Source organism: Theropithecus gelada, chromosome 1, assembly GCF_003255815.1.
Source record: "Theropithecus gelada isolate Dixy chromosome 1, Tgel_1.0, whole genome shotgun sequence".
Taxonomy (NCBI): Eukaryota; Metazoa; Chordata; class Mammalia; order Primates; family Cercopithecidae; genus Theropithecus; species Theropithecus gelada.
The window spans coordinates 195,518,324-195,537,939 of record NC_037668.1 but is presented as its reverse complement, the minus strand read 5'-3'; the positions used below and the strand labels follow the sequence as shown (position 1 = coordinate 195,537,939).

Here is a 19,616-nt window from a genome sequence, read left to right as displayed (position 1 = left end):
GCAGAAATAAATTTAGTATCCTTATGAAATCTCAGGAAAATAACATATTAAAAAATAAGAAATGAATAAATTTGGTAATATTTAAGAGAAGGAAAACAAAGGAATATTCAGATATAAGGTTTTCCATGGAACCAATTAAAATTTTAGATTTTCTGCACTCTTAGGGAAAGATCAAAACTACTCAAATCAATTTCAGCATAAGATAGAAAATGTAAAATAATTATTTATAATATTCTTTACAAATCCCTTTTTGTATCTCTGGTTTTAAAAGAAAAAGTTAAATTTAAAATTCTTAAATGAAATGCTTTATGTGACAAAAGAAAATTAAAATAATTTTTGGTTCTATTGAATTACAGTTTCCCTTAGAGCCTTACATGGAAAAAGGCCTGAGCTATAACACAATTTCCCTTTTGCCTTTAATTATTCAAATCACAAAACCTTAATTATATATATTTTTTCAGTTTATTTTCCAAGTAAACTTTGAGTAGTTATTCAGCCATAAACACCAATCTCACAACAGCAGGGGTCGCAATGTACTAGTTAAATGTTTCAGGAAACTGAGAAGCAGATTAACTGTTCATATTGCATAGATTTATTAGAGCATGAAAGATTCACAACTCATTGTACTCTAGTGAAAATAATCTATCATTAAATATAAAAAAGATTTTTCTGTTGTGGGGATCCCCAAATTATAATAAAGAAAATCTACTTAAAAGCTGATAGCATTTCTAGTTGAAACAGCATAAAAATCACTTATGCTAAGTTCTACCATATGCATTAGCTCCACAGAGGTGCTTCTACACCTCTTAAAAAATAAGTAATTTCTATATATGGAACAGGTAATTCTTTAATTCAGTCAACTGTCAACTTGAACATATATTAAACATTGAGTTTATTTCCGAAGAAAAAAGCAAACTGACCATTGACGTCTACTGCATATTTTCAAATTCTTTTCTCCACAGTGGAGAAAATGTACCCCAAATACTTTAAATATTTGATTTACAGAAAGTTTCTGCTGTCGAATTTCTTTAAATTTTAATTCCATGTAATCACTCCAGTTATTTACCAAAAAAATCTAAAATAATTTAGATTGTCTACTATTTAACACATTAAAAAATCAACTAAAAATAAAACTTAAAAAAATCCACAAGAAACAGTGATATTTCTGAGGGTTTGAAGAAAAACAAGTCTAACCACCTCCTCTAGTTCATTATTTTTCATCAAACCAACCAGGAAGATAAAATCAATGAGTACCTAATAACTAGCATAAAAAACGGAATACAATAAAATACGAAGTGTCCATTGCACACAGAAAAGGTAAATACTGTTTTGTGAACATTTTTGTTTAATTACATATATTAAACAAATTTTTAAATATATATCAAAAATAATATGTAATATATATTGACATACACACGTGAATATACATATATACAAACATATACACATCACATACACGTGAGGGTTGGGCTACACTGTAAAATATATATTTAAAATAATATACTTTTTTCACCTTAGGAAAAATATATTTTACTATGGATTGAGGTAAAGAATGTGTGAAAGTCAGTACTCTAAATAAATTTTTCCTGTCCCTTTCAAATTCATGTCCTTTATAACACAGTTTCCTTACTATATCTTTTGTATAAGCTTGTAGCCAAAGATCACATATGTTAAATGTATCACTGAATTACTCAATTGAGAAGTTTAGCTTATTGTGTTAGGAGTTAATGATTTAATTGTCTACACATGTAACTTATACAGTAACAAATGTAAAAATGACCATTCTAGTAATATCAGGAAATCAATTATACACTAAATGCAATTTCTGTGAACATAGCAGAGAGATACAATCCAGCAAAATCAGTTTCTTCACAGTCAAAAGAAATGTTACAAGGTCCATGCAATAAAACTCAAGAACATTACTAGGAAGAGAACCCTTGGGGAACTCATTTGGAATTCATTTTTTAAAAAATATACAATTCAAGTAAGTTCAGTTGTCAGTTTCCAAGACCGCAAGAGAATAGAAATAGATTATTATAGGAGAGAAAAATTGCTGCTATAGAAATGCTGCTGGTACAGAAGAAATGTGAAGTGACAGCTAAGGCCAGGGGAAAAACAGAAAAATTGTATATAAAAATGAAAAATACATGGCGTTCTGGGGCCATTTAGCAAGGGGAAATCCTTGGGCATGGTAATAACATTTATGGCCCTGCATAATAAATTATCTTCAGACTTGCAAACTTGAATAAATGACAGTAAGAACAATAATAGCTACACACATATAGCCTTTGAACCTAGCGACTCTGGCTCCAAATCCCATGGTTTTAACCACTACACTATACTGCTTCTCACTAAAATTTAAAATTACATTCAAGATATTAAAGTAAATTTAAGAAAATACTTTAGAAAACAAAGATGTAATTGATTTTTAAAAGACCTTCTGCTATAAACTGAATGTCTATGTTTACCCAAAATTCTTATATTGAAACATAATCTTGAATGTGATAATATTTGGGGCTGGGGCCTTTGAGAAGTGGTTACGTCATGAAAGCAGAGCCATCATGTATGGGATTGGTGCCTGTGATAGTCTGTTGGCATGCTGCTAATACAGACATACCCAAGACTGGGTAATTTATAAAGAAATAAAGACTGGGGAGGCCTCACAATCATGACTGAAGGCAAATGAGGAGCAAAGTCACATCTTACATGGTGGCAGACAAGAAGAGCTTGTGTAGGGGAACTCCCATTTATAAAACCATCAGATATGGTGAGACTTATCAACTACCATGAGAACAGTACGCAGAAAATGCCCCTATGATTCAATTATCACCACCTGGCCCTGCCCTTGCACCATGGGGATTACCACAATTCAAGGTGAGATTTAGTGGGGACACAGCCAAACCATACAGTGCCTTTAGAAAAGACACCTCAAAGAGCTCCATTTCCCCTTTTGCCATGTGAGGACACGGTGAGAAGACAGCTGTCTATGAACCAGTAAGCAGGCCATCCCCAGACCCTGAATCTGTTGGCACCTTGATCTTGAACTTTACAGCTTCCAGAACTGTGAGTAATAAATTTCTGTTGTTTTAAGTCACCCAGTCTATTCCCTTATAGAAACCTGGACGATCTAAGATACCTGTGTATAAAATGATTAAATACCCTTAATAATATAAGCCTGGAGAACTTATCAAAAAAGATCCTTTCTAGATATCTAGTTTTTTGGGATCTATGTATTTTTATTTTGATGATAATTTCACATATTTGTAATTTTGTAATATTGCATTATCTCATTTAACTTTTCCCTATTAATATATACTATTATTATCTACATACTGGAGACAAGAAAACTGACATATAGTTTAGGTAATTGCACAATATTACATAATTGGTATTGGATGAAGCCAATATTCAAAGGCATATAGTCTGGTTCCACAGTCCTAGCTTTAATCAATGTGCTCTGGGCTACCACAGTTGCCAGACTGACTACGTCCTGTAGGATTTGCTATGTGTCAGGATGTACTATTTAAGAGATTCTGGTAATCCTGAAAACCCCAAAATAACTTTCAGAATCATTTTCTTGCTCACCAATGTTCTAGTTTTACTCATTCCAGGCATTTGTCCACTCCCTTGAAGTTAGGCATGGCCATGTGATTTGCTTTTAACAACAGAATGTAAGCAATAAGAATTTGTCACTTCAAAGTGGAAGCCTTTAAGAAAAGCATGCAATTCTCCATATCCCTGTTCCTTCACACTTCTCTCTTTCTGTTCCTGGCACTAGCATTCTAATAGTAATAGATTTTATGACTTCTTTTCCTATCATTACCCACATCCAAACAGTAACTGTAACATATTCATTTCACCTATGACAAATCCCTTCTGCCCTTTCCTTTTGCCTCATACTGGACATACTATGTCTTCTCTAAATGAGGTTTTCTTTACTTCTTGTCTTGCCTACTACAACAGGCTAGTGATCTCATCTTCAGACTCTAATGTGAGTCCACCAAATAGAATACATCAGATTAATTTCCCTTTAGCAGATTTCTGACTATAACCTACCTAGCTCAAAAGTTTACAATGATTCCCACCATTAGTTGTAAGTATAAACTTCTTAGCAATGCTTTACACTTTATAATACCACCTAAAAGCATAAATCCATTTTTCTAAATGTTATCTTTCACTTAGTCATATTCTATGCTCAAGTTGAAATGGCAACTTGTTCCTCCTACTGGCCTAGCTCCATCTATGCCTTAGGTAATGTTTACTGTTTTATCTTAATTACTTTCTACAGCCTCAATTCTTATTCTTTTATAAATATCACCCTGTGAAAATGACAAATTTTTCAATATCCATTTCAAATGAAACCTTATCTATAAAGTGTCAATATGGGAACATCATCTCTTTTGAATTCCAATATATCTGTAGGTTGAAAAATATTTCTCTATAGTGCTCAGCGCTGTGCTTTGCCATGGTAGAGTATCCACATTTTACTGAATTAAATTGTACTGCATATTCAAGAGTAAAATGTTTTAAAAAAATTAACTAGTTTGTCAACAAAAATATAACACTTTTGCGAAAAGTATTTGTACTCAGAGTAACATAAGTCAGCAACATTTATAGAATGTCTACTTCATAAGGAATGATGATGTTGATTAGGAAAATAACAGTAGCCAACATTTACTTAGAAAATACTATGTGTCAGCTACTTTGCAGGCAATTCCTCACTTAATCTTCAAAAACTCTAAGTTGAATATAGTCATTATCTTTATTTAAGAGATGAGGAAACTGAGTCACAAAGAGTTTGCAAAACTTGCCCAAGGTCACATGGTTAGATGTAAACAGTCACAATTCTCACAATTCTAATAAAACAGTCTGACTCAGGAAACTGAGCTCCAAAAGAGATAAAACATTAATTTATATATTGGGTATTATATCTTATATCCCAAAATTTACTACTTGTTAACAAATTATGAAGTGGGTATCGCATGAGTGATTTCTTAAAAATCTCTTTTAAATCACACATTTTATCATATATTACAAGGCAATTATTTAATAAAAGTACATGACTGGAAACTGAACAAACCAAATAGACTATGAATTCTTTCAGGCCAATGGGTGTAAATTGTTTATCTTCATACATTGGGAAGCTGACCTAATACGTGACACATAATTATGTCAGATTTATAATAAGGGAAAGGTCACATGAATTAAATTCAAAATCAATCAACTTTACTTTTAAAGTTTTCCTTATTTATCCTCAAATATCTACAATGCTGTGGTTCTCCAAAACCAATTTTTGAAAGTGCTCCTTAATAGAGTAACTTCTAAAATGTATAATAACACTGTTGTGCAGTATTTGAATATATGGAGAAAGCTGTAAAAAAGAATGAAACTGCAGTACTGAAGCAAAGGAACAAAGAGTTAAGATATAAGTAACAATTTGCTTTCTGGTTAAGAAAGGCAATGGCATTGCAGGTAGAGGAAAAAAGCAGATAAAACAGGTAGACAGGCACTTAGGCATGAAAGAGCTTATTTAGCAAACTGCAAGTGTTTCAGTATGGTGATAGTGTAAAGTATATGCTGGGAACTGGCAGGAACCCATAAAGATGGAAATTGAGTAGTTTGTAAAGAGATTTAATGCCCTACTAAGAAAGTTAGCATTATGTTGACTGCACAATGTTAACTCTTCAACTCACCATCTTGCTGGCAGCGGAAACAAAATAACCTATAAACTGAATTCTCCAATACAGTACTTTCTAAGTCTTGCTATACAAAATACCCTTTTTAGAGGCCAAGGTGGGAGGATCACTGGAGCCCAGGAGTTCAAGACCAGCCTGGGTGATATGGTGAGACTCTCTATTTAAAAAAAAAAAAAAAAGAATAACCCTTTTAACTTAATAACAAAAAGTTTCCACAAATTAGCTCATTTTTAAGTAGTATTTTAAAGGTATAGCAGAATATGAGAACATAAATGATACCTGCTTTTATTTCCTTTTTTTAAGAAAAATCCTGAAGATAAAATATTTTTTTCCTTATTGCTTCCTTGCTTCCTTATTTTTCCTTGCATCATTACTTTCATTTTGGCTTAGTATGGATACATGAAGTCAAAGGGTTAAAAGTAGCTATTTTATTTCATTCCACAGCACCATGGAAATCCTGGTACAGATCATTTTTTACTTATTCTGCTTATTTTTATTATTTAGTTTCCAATCAAAGAATACAGACAGAATGCTTTTTGTTCAGGAGACTTTTCAACACAGAGCTCAATTTTCTAGTGATGTTGGAAATTCCAGGCAACACTGTCATTGATTTTTAAAAAGCATACCTAGGAGTGCAGTGAGCTTGGGAAGCAGTCCAACTTGTACCATCTTATTCCTCAGTCCTGTGTCAAAGGAGAGGTTTAGTAAAAGTCGGAGGGTGATATTCAGCAGGTCTTCATGCTCACAAGGTATCATTTTCACCAGTTTTTCAACAATATCCATTTCCACCTACGTAAAATAATAATACAAATACAGTGAAGTTCTGCTGCAAAATAGGACAAAAATAATATAATTATTTTTTGTTTTTACCGTAATGTATACCTATTTTATAATTATATGTTAATCTTATAGTCCATTTCAATCTGTAAACTTTGCTGAAATCAAACTTTTGAGGAGAAAATATATATGCTACACCATCCTCTCCTTCCCTCATTTAATTCCATCAACTGGAAGACAAATTACATTTGATCCTTGAAAACACTTTGCATTATTGAACACCACCTACTGAGTACCAGGTCCTATGTAAAGATCTCATCTTGGCCTTCAAGGATTCCTCAGTATAAAAAGAGAGTAGGTTGGGCATGGTCGCTCACGCCTGTAATCCCAACACTTTGGGAGGCTGAGGCAGGTGGATCACGAGGTCAAGAGATTGAGGCCATCCTGGCCAGCATGGTGAAACCCCATCTCTACTAAAAGTACAAAAATTAGCTGGGCATGGTGGTATGTGCCTATAGTCCCAGCTACTTGGGAGGCTAAGGCAGGAGAATCACCTGAACCCACGAGGCACAGGTTGCAGTGAGCCGAGATCACGCCACTGCACTTCAGCCTGGTGGCAGAGCGAGACTCCGTCTCCAAAAGAAAAAAAAAAAAGTAGACAAATAGAATGAATAATGAAAATACAGTATGATAAAAACTGAATGAACAAAATGCTCTGAAAACAGCATGGACAGAACTACCAACTCACCTGGAAGAACAGAAGACTTCAAATTGGGAACAAAGTAAAAAAAAAAAAATGACTAAGAATTTGTTCTCTGGTTCAGAAAGGCAATGGCAATACAAGTTGAAGAAAAAGTCAGTGGATCAGCATTTAGGAATAAAAGAGCTTGTTAGGGAATTGCAAGTGATTTAGTATAATCATAGTATAAAGTACATGTTGGAGATTGGCAGAAGGCTGTAAGACAGATCTATACAAAATCATAAGAGCTTTTAATGCTGTACTAAGAAGATTAACATTATTACACAGGCAGTAAAGTGTCCTGAAAGATTTTAAGTCCAGGGGGTGATGTGGTCAGATTTGTTCCTAGACTAGGAATACTCCTAAAATCCAAAGTCCTAGACACTAACCAAGCACCAACTTGTAAAAGGCCTATTTAAAAACAGCAGTATCAGAGTCCTTTTCTGTACGGTCAATAAGGTAGATTATTTTCTGTTAACTGACAAATGGAAAAAGAGGTTTAGGATAATGAAGGCAAAATATTATTTTAATTTTTGACATTTAATTTGAGATGGTATTCAGTGAATATTTAAAAATCATATAAAACCCAGGAAAGAAGCTAGACTAAAAGTAATAGTTGAAACTTTAGGACAGGGATCAGCCAACTACGGCTAGTGGGCCTATCTGGCCTGCTATCTTTCCATTCAGCCTATGAGCTAAGAACGGCTTTTGGCTTTTAACAATTTTAAATGGCTGAAAAAGAAAATCAAATGAAGAATGATATTTCATGACATACAATAATCATATGAAATTCCAATTTCAGTTTTGATAAATAAATATTTACTGGAACAGAGCCATGCTCATTTGTTTATCGACTGTCAATGGCTGCTTTCATGCTACAACTAGAGCAGAGTTAGTAGTTGCAAGAGAGATCATATGGCCCGTAAAACCCACAATATTGACTATTTGACCCTTTGTAGAAAAAGTTTGCAGATCCCTGCTCTAGAAGATCATAAAATTGCATTAAGAGAACTTACTTTATAGTCATAGAGGACAGAACTTATTTAGTAAAAGAAGTCCTGCATTCAGATTTTTTTAAGGTAGCAATCAGAAAACTTTGGTTGTAAAAACATCACATGTCTTTTAGTTACACAACAATGGCAAAAAAGAAAGAAATTTGAAAAAGTATTTATGATTTTTTAATCAAAGGATTTATAATGAATTGTGCTCTACTTTTTCTTTTATTGGAGATCTAAAATATTTATTTATACTACCCATTTCATATCTGTGTTGCAATCTTTCACTGACCTCATAAAAATCACATTAATAACTGAGCCCTTGATACATTTTTTTCCTTTCACTCCATGCCAAGGAATAAACACAATTTTTTTTTAAATTGCTAAAGTGACAAATTTACACCTGATTTTTCCTTTAGACTTTTATCTACACTCCACAGCCACACTGTAGTCCTACCCTGGAGCTGTTCATTATAGGGTATAATTCTATCGCCAAAGACTTTCAAAAATCAAACACAAGATAAAAGTTGCTTCTTTGAAAATACCAAAGCAATTGAAAAACCGCTAATCTAGAAAAAAAAGATCGATATCTGAAATAAAACAGAGAAAATCACTTTAGCCTTTCAGACAAAGAGAGAAAAAGGAAACAGTACCAAAAATTTTATGCCCGTACATCTGATAGCAAATAAATGAAATAAATTCCCTGAAAGATAAACTACTGAGCTACCACTCAAGAAGAAATAACCTAAACAGTTTTATATCTATTAAACCAATTTACAGAAAGAAAATCCCAGGCCTATGACTTTTTACTGGTGAAGTCTATTAAACATTTATATAGAAATAATACCAATTCTACACAAACCCTCCCAGAAAAATTAAAGAAGAAGGGATGCTTCCCAACTCATTATATGAGGACATAGTTACTCTAATAATAAAACCAGACCAAGACATTAGGAGAAAAGAAAACAATAGAATAATGCCTCATAAACATAAAAATTCTCAAAAATAATTAGCCAATAAAACTTAGCAATATATATAAAAGAGCAATATATATAAAAGAGCAATATATCACAACCAAGTAATGTTTACACCCTAAATACAAGACTGGTAAACCTTCAAAAGCCAATCAATGTAACTCACTATATCAACAGTCTGAAGAGAAAAACTCATATGATTATCTCAGTAATAGATACAGGGAGGCATTTCACAAAATTTAACATCCATTCATGATAAAAAGTCTCAGGAAGCAAGAAATAGAAGAACTTCCTTAAACTGATAGCAAGTATCTAAAAAACCCTACTGTTAACATCATGCTTAATAGTGAAAGACATTGCTTTCCTCATAAGATCAGTAACAAGGCAAGGATAGCTGCTCACACAATTCCTCCTCAACATCAAACAAGAGGGCATACCCAGTGCAATTTAAGGCAAGAAAAAGAAATAGAAATCATACAGATTAGAAAGGAAGAAACAAAACTTTCTATTTGCAGATAACACAATTATCCACTTAGAAAATCTCCAAAATCTGTGAGTCAGTACAACTAAAAAGTGAGTTTAGAAAGTCACAGAACATAAGGTCAATATGCAAAATCAATTATATTTCTATATACTATCAACCAAAACCAGGAAATGGGTAATTTTTTAAAACTATCATTTATAATGGTAAAATACTTAAGTATAAATCTAAAAAAATACGTGCAAAATATGTATGCTAAACTATAAATGATGGAAGAAATCAAAAAAGACCCAAATAAATAGAAACCTATACCATATTCATAGATTGGAAAAATCCAATATGGTCAATATATTGATCCCCTCAACAGATTCAATGCAATTCCAATGATTTTAAAATGTACATGGAAAAATACAGAATAGAATAACTCTGAAAAAGAATAACAACATTTCAATACTTACTATGAGGTTATAGTAATCAAGAGAAAGAGGTATTGATGAAAGCACAGACACATAGATTAATGGAACAGAAAACAGAGTCTAAAAATAGAAGCAAACATATATGGCCACATTTTCTTTTTTCTTCTTTTTTTTTTTTTTTTGAGATGGAGTCTCGCTCTGTCACCCAGGCTGGAGTGCAATGGTGCGATCTCAGCTCACTGCAAACTCCGCCTCCTGGGTTCATGCCATTCTCCTGCCTCAGCCTCCCGAGTAGCTGGGATTACAGGCGCCCGCCACCACACCCGGCTAATTTTTTGTATTTGTAGTAGAGATGGGGTTTCACCATGTTAGTCAGGATGGTCTGGATCTCCTGACCTCATGATCCATGGAAAGGCAATTTCAATGGATAAAAGCATCTTTTCAACAAATAGTTATGAAACAACTAGATATCCATATTAAAAAACATAAATCTCGGTCCATATCATGCACCATATACAAAATTAACTCAAAATGGATGTATCATAGACTAAAACGATGATGACAAAAACCTCTATAAAACTTGAAGAAAACACAGGAAAAAATCTTTGTCAACTTGGGTTAGACAAAGATTTCTTAAATATGACACCCAAATATAGTCCACTAAATTTTTTTAATATGCTGACTTCACGAAAATTAAAAACTTCTGCTTTTCATATGAGAATGAAAAGAAGCCATAGAAAAGTGAAAATACTTGCAAAACATGTAACTGATAAACAACTTGTATCCAAATACAGAAAGAATTCTCAAAAGTGAGCAGTAAGAAAATTAAGCAAACTAGGCAACATATATCCTCTCTGTTGTTCCTCTGAAAAACTGTCTAAAAGCAAGGCTGGTATTAGTTCACATCAAGAGTAAAATAAACACTTGATTTAAATAAATAATACTACCTCACAAATAGCTCAACCATCTCCTTATTCCTTTTATAAATAAAACTGCCACAAGCTTCAATTGTCACTAATTGTATCAGGTGGTATTTTCCTTTTGAAAAAGCAACAGTGTATACATACACTGGTTGTTACAGCAAAACTTAATTAAAAAAACTTGCAGAGTTTGTTATTAATTTTTTTTTTTTTTTTGATGGGGTCTTACTCTGTCACCTAGGCTGGAGTGCAACGGCATGATCTCCGCTCACAGCAACCTCCACTTCCTGGGTTCAAGCAATTCTCCTGCCTCAGCCTCCTGAGTAGCTGGTATTACAGGTGTGTGCCACCACACCTGGCTAGTTTTTGTATTTTTAGTAGAGATGGCGTTTCACCACATTGGCCAGGCTGGTCTTGAACTGCTGACTTCAACTGATCCACCTGCCTTGGCCTCCCAAAGTGCTGGGATTACAGGTGTGAGCCACCATGCCCAGCCGGTTATTAATTTGTATTTCTATTGCACAGAATAGAATGTGAAATATGTGCCATTAGACAATCAGATGTTTAAACACTAGACTAGCATTTAACACAGCCTTCTAGTCATGTCTTTTTGGTTGATAAAAACCCAATCTTGAGAGCTAAATTTAATAACTACCTCAATATGCAATGCCCTCAGGTCTATTTCTTTCTTTCTTTCTTTTTTTTTTTTTTTTTTTTTTTTGAGACAGAGTCTTGCTCTGTCACCCAGGCTGGAGTGCAGTGGCATGATCTCAGTTCACTGCAACCTCCGCCTCCTGGGTTCAAGTGATTCTCCTGCCTCAGTCTCCGAAAAAGCTGGGATGGCTGGTGAGTACCACCACGTCCGGCTAATTTTTGTATTTTTAGTAGAGATGGGGCTTCACCATGTTGGCCAGGCTGGTCTTGAACTCCTGACCTCAGATGATCTACCTGCCTTGGCCTCCCAAAGTGCTGAGATTACAGGCATTAGTCATCCTGCCCGGCCCTCCTCAAGTCTCTTTCTATATCACAGAACTTATAATTAGTATTTTTATTAAACAGTCTATGTAAAGTGAGGGTTTACCAACAATCTATCAGCAAGTTTGTTTCAGCCTTTAATTGTATCTTTCTCAGTGTTTCTGGAAATGAACATTTAAAAACTGCTTATTGTTAATCTTACTACAAATGTCTTAAAAAAAAAAAGACCTAAACTATTTTTCCCAGGAGGCAAAGAAGAAGAGTAGGAAGTTCAGTATCTAGAGATCTGCTTCCTCAAGCAAATTAATGTCTTTGGTCCTCTCCTACTTCATCTGTGAAATTGGGAGGCTATAGATTCACTAAATCTGGCCTTGGATTTAAGGTCCAGTGAAATTCTAAAAATCTTGATTCTACAGATATCCTTAAATAAAGTGTATTTCTTCCACAATAAAAGGTAAAATCCATATCATCTATAGTAAAAATCTGGCTAATCAAATACTTCTCTTGATCTTAGAAGAATAACAAACTTTTTGGAACCTCAGTTTTTCCTCCTCAATAAAAAATGAGGTTTAATGAGACAATTTATATCATACATTCCAATTCTATGATCTTCCCAGAAAATAACTTTTAATAATAGTCAAGATCTTTTTGATAGAATAAACACATAACTGTATTAGTTAAATCTAACTCTAATACATATATAATAGATACATGCTGATAGAAATCAATTTGAATTTTGAAAACTTACTAAAAGTGAACTTAATTTGATCACACAAATAGAAGAACATACTTCAATTTATAGCAAGAGGAAGTAATTATTTAGCTATACTCTTAACTACTCAGGACTGTTTATATACTACCATGTTATCATATTCTTCTTAGATATAAGTGAAAACAAAAAATATGTTTGATTAATCTAAGAAGAGTCAATCCCAAAATAATGTCAGGCACATCATGAACATAAATAATTATATACTGATAATGAAAATGACAGATACTAAATATATATGGGAAAAATAAAATTTCATACATTCAATAATTATAATTCAAGGTACTTATTAAATCTGATAAATAAGTCTCAGGTTTTCAAAGGGCCTGCCATATCATTCACTATAGTATAGCTACTTCCTAGTTCATTTGATTTTAAAATAAAATAGAGTAGGCAGACATACTATATATTTAGACTATCTAAAGGAGAAGACAGTTTTGCCAGTAATACATAGCCACATAATGATATATAGTTATAAAAATTATCCTTAATGGAGTTAAGGTCAATGATCCAATAATTTCATTTATAGGAATCTGCTCCAAGAAAATAAGCAGAAATATAGACAAATATGTATGTACAAATATGTGCAGTGAAGAATTATTTGTAATAGATAAAATTGTAAACAACTCGGTTATGTGAAAACAAGGTAGGTTAATATATGATCTATTGACTATATTATTGTACATAACAAAGACTTTTTAACGACATGGTAAAAAGCAGATGAGAATTTTTATTTTATCTTTATATATTTTTATACTATGTATATTTTACACAGGTGAAAATGATATATGCTCAACTTGTATTTCCCAAAGATCATTGCATCAACACAGTAAAAGATGGCAAATGAGAGCCTAGTATAATTCAATCAAGAAATAAAGAAGGTATGAACAAAGAGGGTATTAATTAATAAATTAATAAAGAGGGAATTAATACAATGGCACTAGTAATGAAAGGAAGAAATATTACAGTTTCAAGAGATTTTTAAAAAGCAGAATCAACAGGTTGTGGCTGCCAAGTAGAACAGCAGGTAACAAAGAAGAACTGTAGGTAACAAAGTGGAAGTATGGGTAACAAGGAAGAGATCTGGCTAAATTTTAATTCCACAAACTGAAGTTGGAGATGCAGAAGGCAAAATAGCTTAGGGTAAAATAACAAGATCAGGTGACTCTGAAATAAAATTTTAAGTTTAAACAAACTTTCTATATATTATGTTTAATATGGCAAGATCCATTCTATATATTAGAAATGATTTTTATTCAGAAAGGTCCAATCATCTGGAATATTGACTAATATGGAATACATTTCTTAATGAAGCAATAACAGTGAGTTATTGCTATTGTAAAATCTTTATTCAGAATTATCTCAGTAGGGGAATAAAGTGTTTAATTTTTATCAAAATATTTTAATTTGAAAATGGCAAACATGAACTATTTCAAGAAAAAGCTTTGTAAGTTACCATATCATTTTTATTCTCCATAAAAATGCTGAGTTTCTTCAAGAATGACACAACTAGAATTAGCAGCTCAAAATTGTCCCGATCAAGGGCCTTCACCAACATGTGAACTATGTTCTTGTTCCTCATTTTCAGTTCGGTACGAGTATCCTCAGCAAGATTCAGAAGCAAATAAAGAGCAACTAGAAAAATGAAATATATGAGAGTTAAAGAATTAGTAAACTGAATCAACAATTTAGAAAATCATTTCTACTCACCAAGGCAACAGAGATAGCCATAAAACGTTAATATATTATTTTGAAAATTTTAACTGGTTAGTAATTGGTTAATTAAAAACCATTTATTGTTACTGAATGGGATATATATGTGTGTGTGTGTGTGTGTGTATTTTAAACAAAACATATATATAAAAAATAATTCATACAATGCTGAGAAGGACACAATAACCAAAATAAAACAATGATTCCTGCCCTCTTGGAGCTTACAGTTTAATAGAAATCAAATGGCAACTAAAGGTAGATAAGTCAGGAAAAAATAACGCAGACAGGGGAAAATAGTTTTTATACATATAGAAAACAAGATAACATATTATAAAACTTTAACACCTAAAGTCTGCTGTGTTAAAAAGTGCAATAATCCAGAATATACAGTATAGCTACAGCTAAATTTGAGCCTACTAAAATCGACTTTTCGTATGCAAACCGATTTTCTGTTAGTCACTATAAGAAAAGACCTTATGAAATTCAGTAAGACAATTATTGTAGTAAACAGAGTTGAAGCCACTGTTTGCTAGTTTTAAGTAAAATTTCTTTTAGATTTGTATAATAAAAATGCTTAGGTTCTCAAAGGAAACTTATTCTCTTCTTATAGTGAAAACGATATTAACAGATAATGTTTTCCATTTTTCCTTGATTGACAGGGAGCTTCAGAGTTCAATTTCTGTAAGAATTATGTAGGTTTTTATGTTCAACACAGTCTTTTTGCTCTCTTGTGGCCTCATTGTTTTAGTGTTTCACTTCATGTATTCTTGCCAGCTACCTCTAAATGCTTATGAAAAGAAGAAATACATGCATATGCATATTCATAAGTAGATAAATATAAAATTTATTTATTTAACAAATATTAGAGATGGAGGGTGGAAGGCCAAACGTATCTATTGTATGCCAGGCCTGTTGATGTATAAAGCATATTTAAATTCTAAAACAGTTTTATGAGGAAAGAAGTATTATAAAAATTTTACAGATGGGAAACCCCTGATTCAAAGAAATTAAATAACTTTCCCTACCATACAGCTAGAAAGTGTGCTAAATTGAAATTCAAGCCTATCAGATCCAAAGCTCACTCACATATTTACACTATTACATTATGCTGACTTTCTATACGAGGCACTGTCAAAAGGTTTCAGAATTACATTGAAAAAACAAACAGGCTTCTCTTTACAGCCAAGATAGATGTAGCAGGTTGAATATCATCCTCCGAAAATTTATGTTCACCCAAAACCTCAGGATGTGCTTTATTTGGAAATAGGGTCTTTGCAGATGTAACTGGTTATGGTGAGGTAATAATGGATTAGGGTAGACCGTGAATCCAATTAGTGGTGTCTTAAGAAGAGGAGGAGATGACATAACAGAGACCGACAGATTGGGAAGAAGGTCATATGAAGACAAAGGCAGAGACTGGAGTGATGTAGCTAAAAGCCAAGAAGCACGAAGGATTGCTGGGACCCACCAAAAGCTAGAAAGAGACAGGAGAAGATTCTTTTCCAGAGCCTTCAGAGAGAACATGGGCCTGATGATACCTTGATTTTGGCCTTCCACCCTCCAGAGCTATGACAGAATAAATTTCTGTTGTTTTAAGCCATCCAGTTTATGGTAATTTGTTACAGCACCCCAGGAAATTAATAGGATGGGGTTTTAAACCTTTGCCTGACAACACCACGAAAAAACCTGACTGAAATACACAAAACAAAGATTTTCACAATAGTGGACACCAGACAAGGAAGGACAGTAATCCCTGAGAGATAAGAAATAAATGAGATAGTCCTATGTTTATCCTAGAATATTGCCTTGAGAGAGTTTCCAGGTCACAACACAGTGAAGGAGAATCCAGGCAGAACCTGATAGTATCCCTGAGTTAAGGAGATGAAGCCAAGAATCCAGAGATGCCAAGGAGTTCACAGAAAAGAGTATTGAAGAAGAAAGAGCTGAGCAGAGAGAAACTCTGGAGTTCTAACAGAGGCCTCCCTCAAATATTGAGTTGAGTATTGATGGGAGTGTAGGAATTTAAGTGAGGCTGGGACAGAACAAAATGAGAGGAGTAGAAGAACAAAGCTGAAAATAATGCCTGCTTCTACCAACCATACTGGCAAGCTCATAATTCATGCATTAGTGGGTAGAGTCCTCAGAAGGGTCTTGCCTCCGTAGTGGGAAATAACCAGCTTTATACTAAATGCTGCTTCTGTCCAGACTAACAAATTATGAGTAAGATCCAAGAGGATACAACTGTTTCCAAGTAATTTAATTATGTTCCCAAACAAAACTCAAAGGTATTTTTAGGAATAAAAAATCCACCTACAACAACGTAAATTTCACTGTCTTGCTTTTTTTTTTTTTTTTTTTTTTAGACGGGGTTTTTCTCTTGTTGCCCAGGCTGGAGTGCAATGATGCGATCTCGGCTCACTGCAACCTCCACCTCCCAGGTTCAAGCAATTCTCCTGCCTCAGTCTCTCGAGTAGCTGGGATTACAGGCATCCACCACTACTCCTGGCTAATTTTGTATTTTTTTAGTAGAGACAGTGTTTCACCATGTTGGTCAGGCTGGTCTCGAACTTCTGACCTCAGGTGATCTGCCTGCCTCGGCCTCCCAAAGTGCTGGGATTACAGGCATGAGCCACTGCGCCTGACCCTGTCTTGCTTCTAATCAAAGATTATCAGTCATACAAGAAGCAGGGAATATAACTCACAAGGAAGAGAAAAATGAACCAATTGCAACTGTCCAAGAATTGACCTAGAGTTTAATTATAAAAACGGAACATTATAAGTTATATAACTGTATTCCAGATCTTCTAAAAGTTAAGTAGAGACATGGGAGATACCACAAAAAAATTCAAACTTCTATCACTGAAAATTACAATGCTTGAGACTGTAAACTAGATGAAATTAAGAACAGTTTAGAAACAGGAGAAAAAAAGATTAGTGAAACTGAAGACATAATCACAGAAACTATCCAAAATTAAACACACAGAAAAACATGGAAAAAATGTTGAGTTTCAGAGAACTGTGGAACAACTTCAAGTGGCCTAATATATGTTTACCTGAAGTACCTGAAAAAATAGTAACAGAAACATTTCCAAATTTAGTGAAAATTATAAACCCAGAGTTTCAACAAGCTCCCTAAACTCCAAAAACAAGAAACAGAAAGAAAATTACACCAAGGTCCGTCATAATAAATTACTCAAAATGAATGATGAAGAGACAATCTTAAAAGCAGTCCAAGAAAAAGAGACCTTATATTAATATATAGACAAAGATAGCATGACAGCAGACTTCTCATCAAAAACAGCGCAAACAAGGCAACAATGGAGCAACATCCTTATAGTATTAAAAAAGGTTGTCAACCTAGAGATCTAAGCCCAGTGAAAATATTTCAAAAAGATAAAAATATTTTTAAAATAAGACATTTTTAGACACACAAAAGGTAATTAACCACTGGTAAATATGTCCTACAAGAAACATTACAGGAAATTGCTCAGGCAAAAAGAAAACGACACCAGACAGAAATATGGATCTATGCAAAGGAATAACATCAATGGAAATGGTAACTCTACAAGTAAATATATAAGATTATTTTCTTAGTAAATATATATTTAAAATAAAATTGATTATTTATATAAAATGATAATGTGTTATAAGGTTTTTTGTTCGTTTGTTTTTGGCTTTCTTTTTTTGAGATAGAGTCTCACTCTGTCACTTGACTGCAGTGAAATGGTGTGATCTTGGCTCACTGCAACCTCTGCCTCCCAGGTTCAAGTGATTATCTTGCCTCAGCCTCCTGAGTAGCTGGGGACTACAGGCATGTGCCACCACACCTGGCTAATTTTTGTTTTTTGGTAAAGACAGGGTTTCCCTATGTTGCCCAGGCTGGTCTCAAACTCTGGACCTCAAGTTATCTGCCCACCTGGGCCTCCTAGAATGCTGGGATTACAGGTGTGAGCCACCACACCTGGCCTTGTGATAGGGTTTGTAACATATGTATAAGTATAATAAATGTTAGTATTAGCATAGAGGTGGGAGAGGGAAGAAGTGATTGTAACACTAAGCATGAAATGGCACAAAATACTTGACAGCAGACTTAACTTATGATAAGTTAAACATGTATCACTTGTAGGTAATTATGATTAAAGATGTGTGATATAAACCTTAAAGCAATCAATAAAATAACAAAAGACTTATAGCTAAGCTAACAATGGAAATAAAATAGAATTTTTAAAAGTCTCAAATTCATATGAAGGTGGACAAGAAGGAAAAAGGAGGAAAAAGACACATACACACATGCAAAGCCAATCTAAATGCTGTTCATAAAAAAAACACACTTAATATAGACATAAATATATTAAAAATATATAGACAAATATATCCCATGATAACACTAGTCACAAGAAGTAGATTAACATAAGAAAAGGTAGATTTTAGACAAAAAAAATATCCAGCCATGATGAAGATCACTTCATACTGATAACAAGGACAATTCATCAATAGTACATCTACATCCTACATCTTTATGTCCCCAAGAATAGAGAGCTTCAAAAATACATGTGGTGAAAACTGGTAGTAGTACAGGAGCAATAAATAACTCACAATTATAGTCAGAGATTTCAATATTACTCTCTCAACAATAGAAAAAGTACAGGAAAACATCAACATATGTAAAGACTTGAACATCAATTATTTGGGAAAAAAAGATCTCCCTTCTAAATAACCCATGGGTCAAAAAAGAAACCAAAAGAGAAACTGGAAAGTATTTAAACTGAATGAAAATGAAAACAGGACATATGAAAATCTGTGGGATGCCATCAAAGAAGTGCTTAATGGGAATTTTTTAGCACTAAATATCTGTATTTGAGAAGAAAGGTCTTGAATAAATGACCTCAGCTTCCATCTTAAAAAAAACCAAAAACCAAAAAAAAAAAAAAAACCAAAAATATAAGAGCACATTAAACCCAAAGTAAGCTGAAGAAAAAAAATTATAAAGATCAAAGTAGAAATCAATGGAATAAAAAATTGGTAGGGTTAAAAGCATCTGATATCAAAATTTTCTATAAGCTATGGTAATGAAGACACTGTGCTACTGGCATCAAAACACACAAAAGTGATGGACAGAACAAAATAGAAACCCAAAAATAGGCATGACACATATGGACAA

General features: G+C 33.4%; 1 protein-coding gene across 5 annotated transcripts in view; it reads right to left on the bottom strand.

The window, feature by feature from the left end:
* Positions 1-19,616, bottom strand: part of KIFAP3 (kinesin associated protein 3) — a 156,591-nt gene that overhangs the window by 86,534 nt on the left and 50,441 nt on the right. For all 5 annotated transcript variants that reach the window (XM_025390897.1, XM_025390898.1, XM_025390910.1 and 2 more), the window contains 2 exons: positions 14,199-14,377; positions 6,323-6,485 (listed from right to left, as the gene is read on the bottom strand). In XM_025390897.1, the coding sequence (XP_025246682.1) occupies positions 6,323-6,485; positions 14,199-14,377 (342 nt within the window). The remainder of the gene's footprint in view (positions 1-6,322; positions 6,486-14,198; positions 14,378-19,616) is intronic.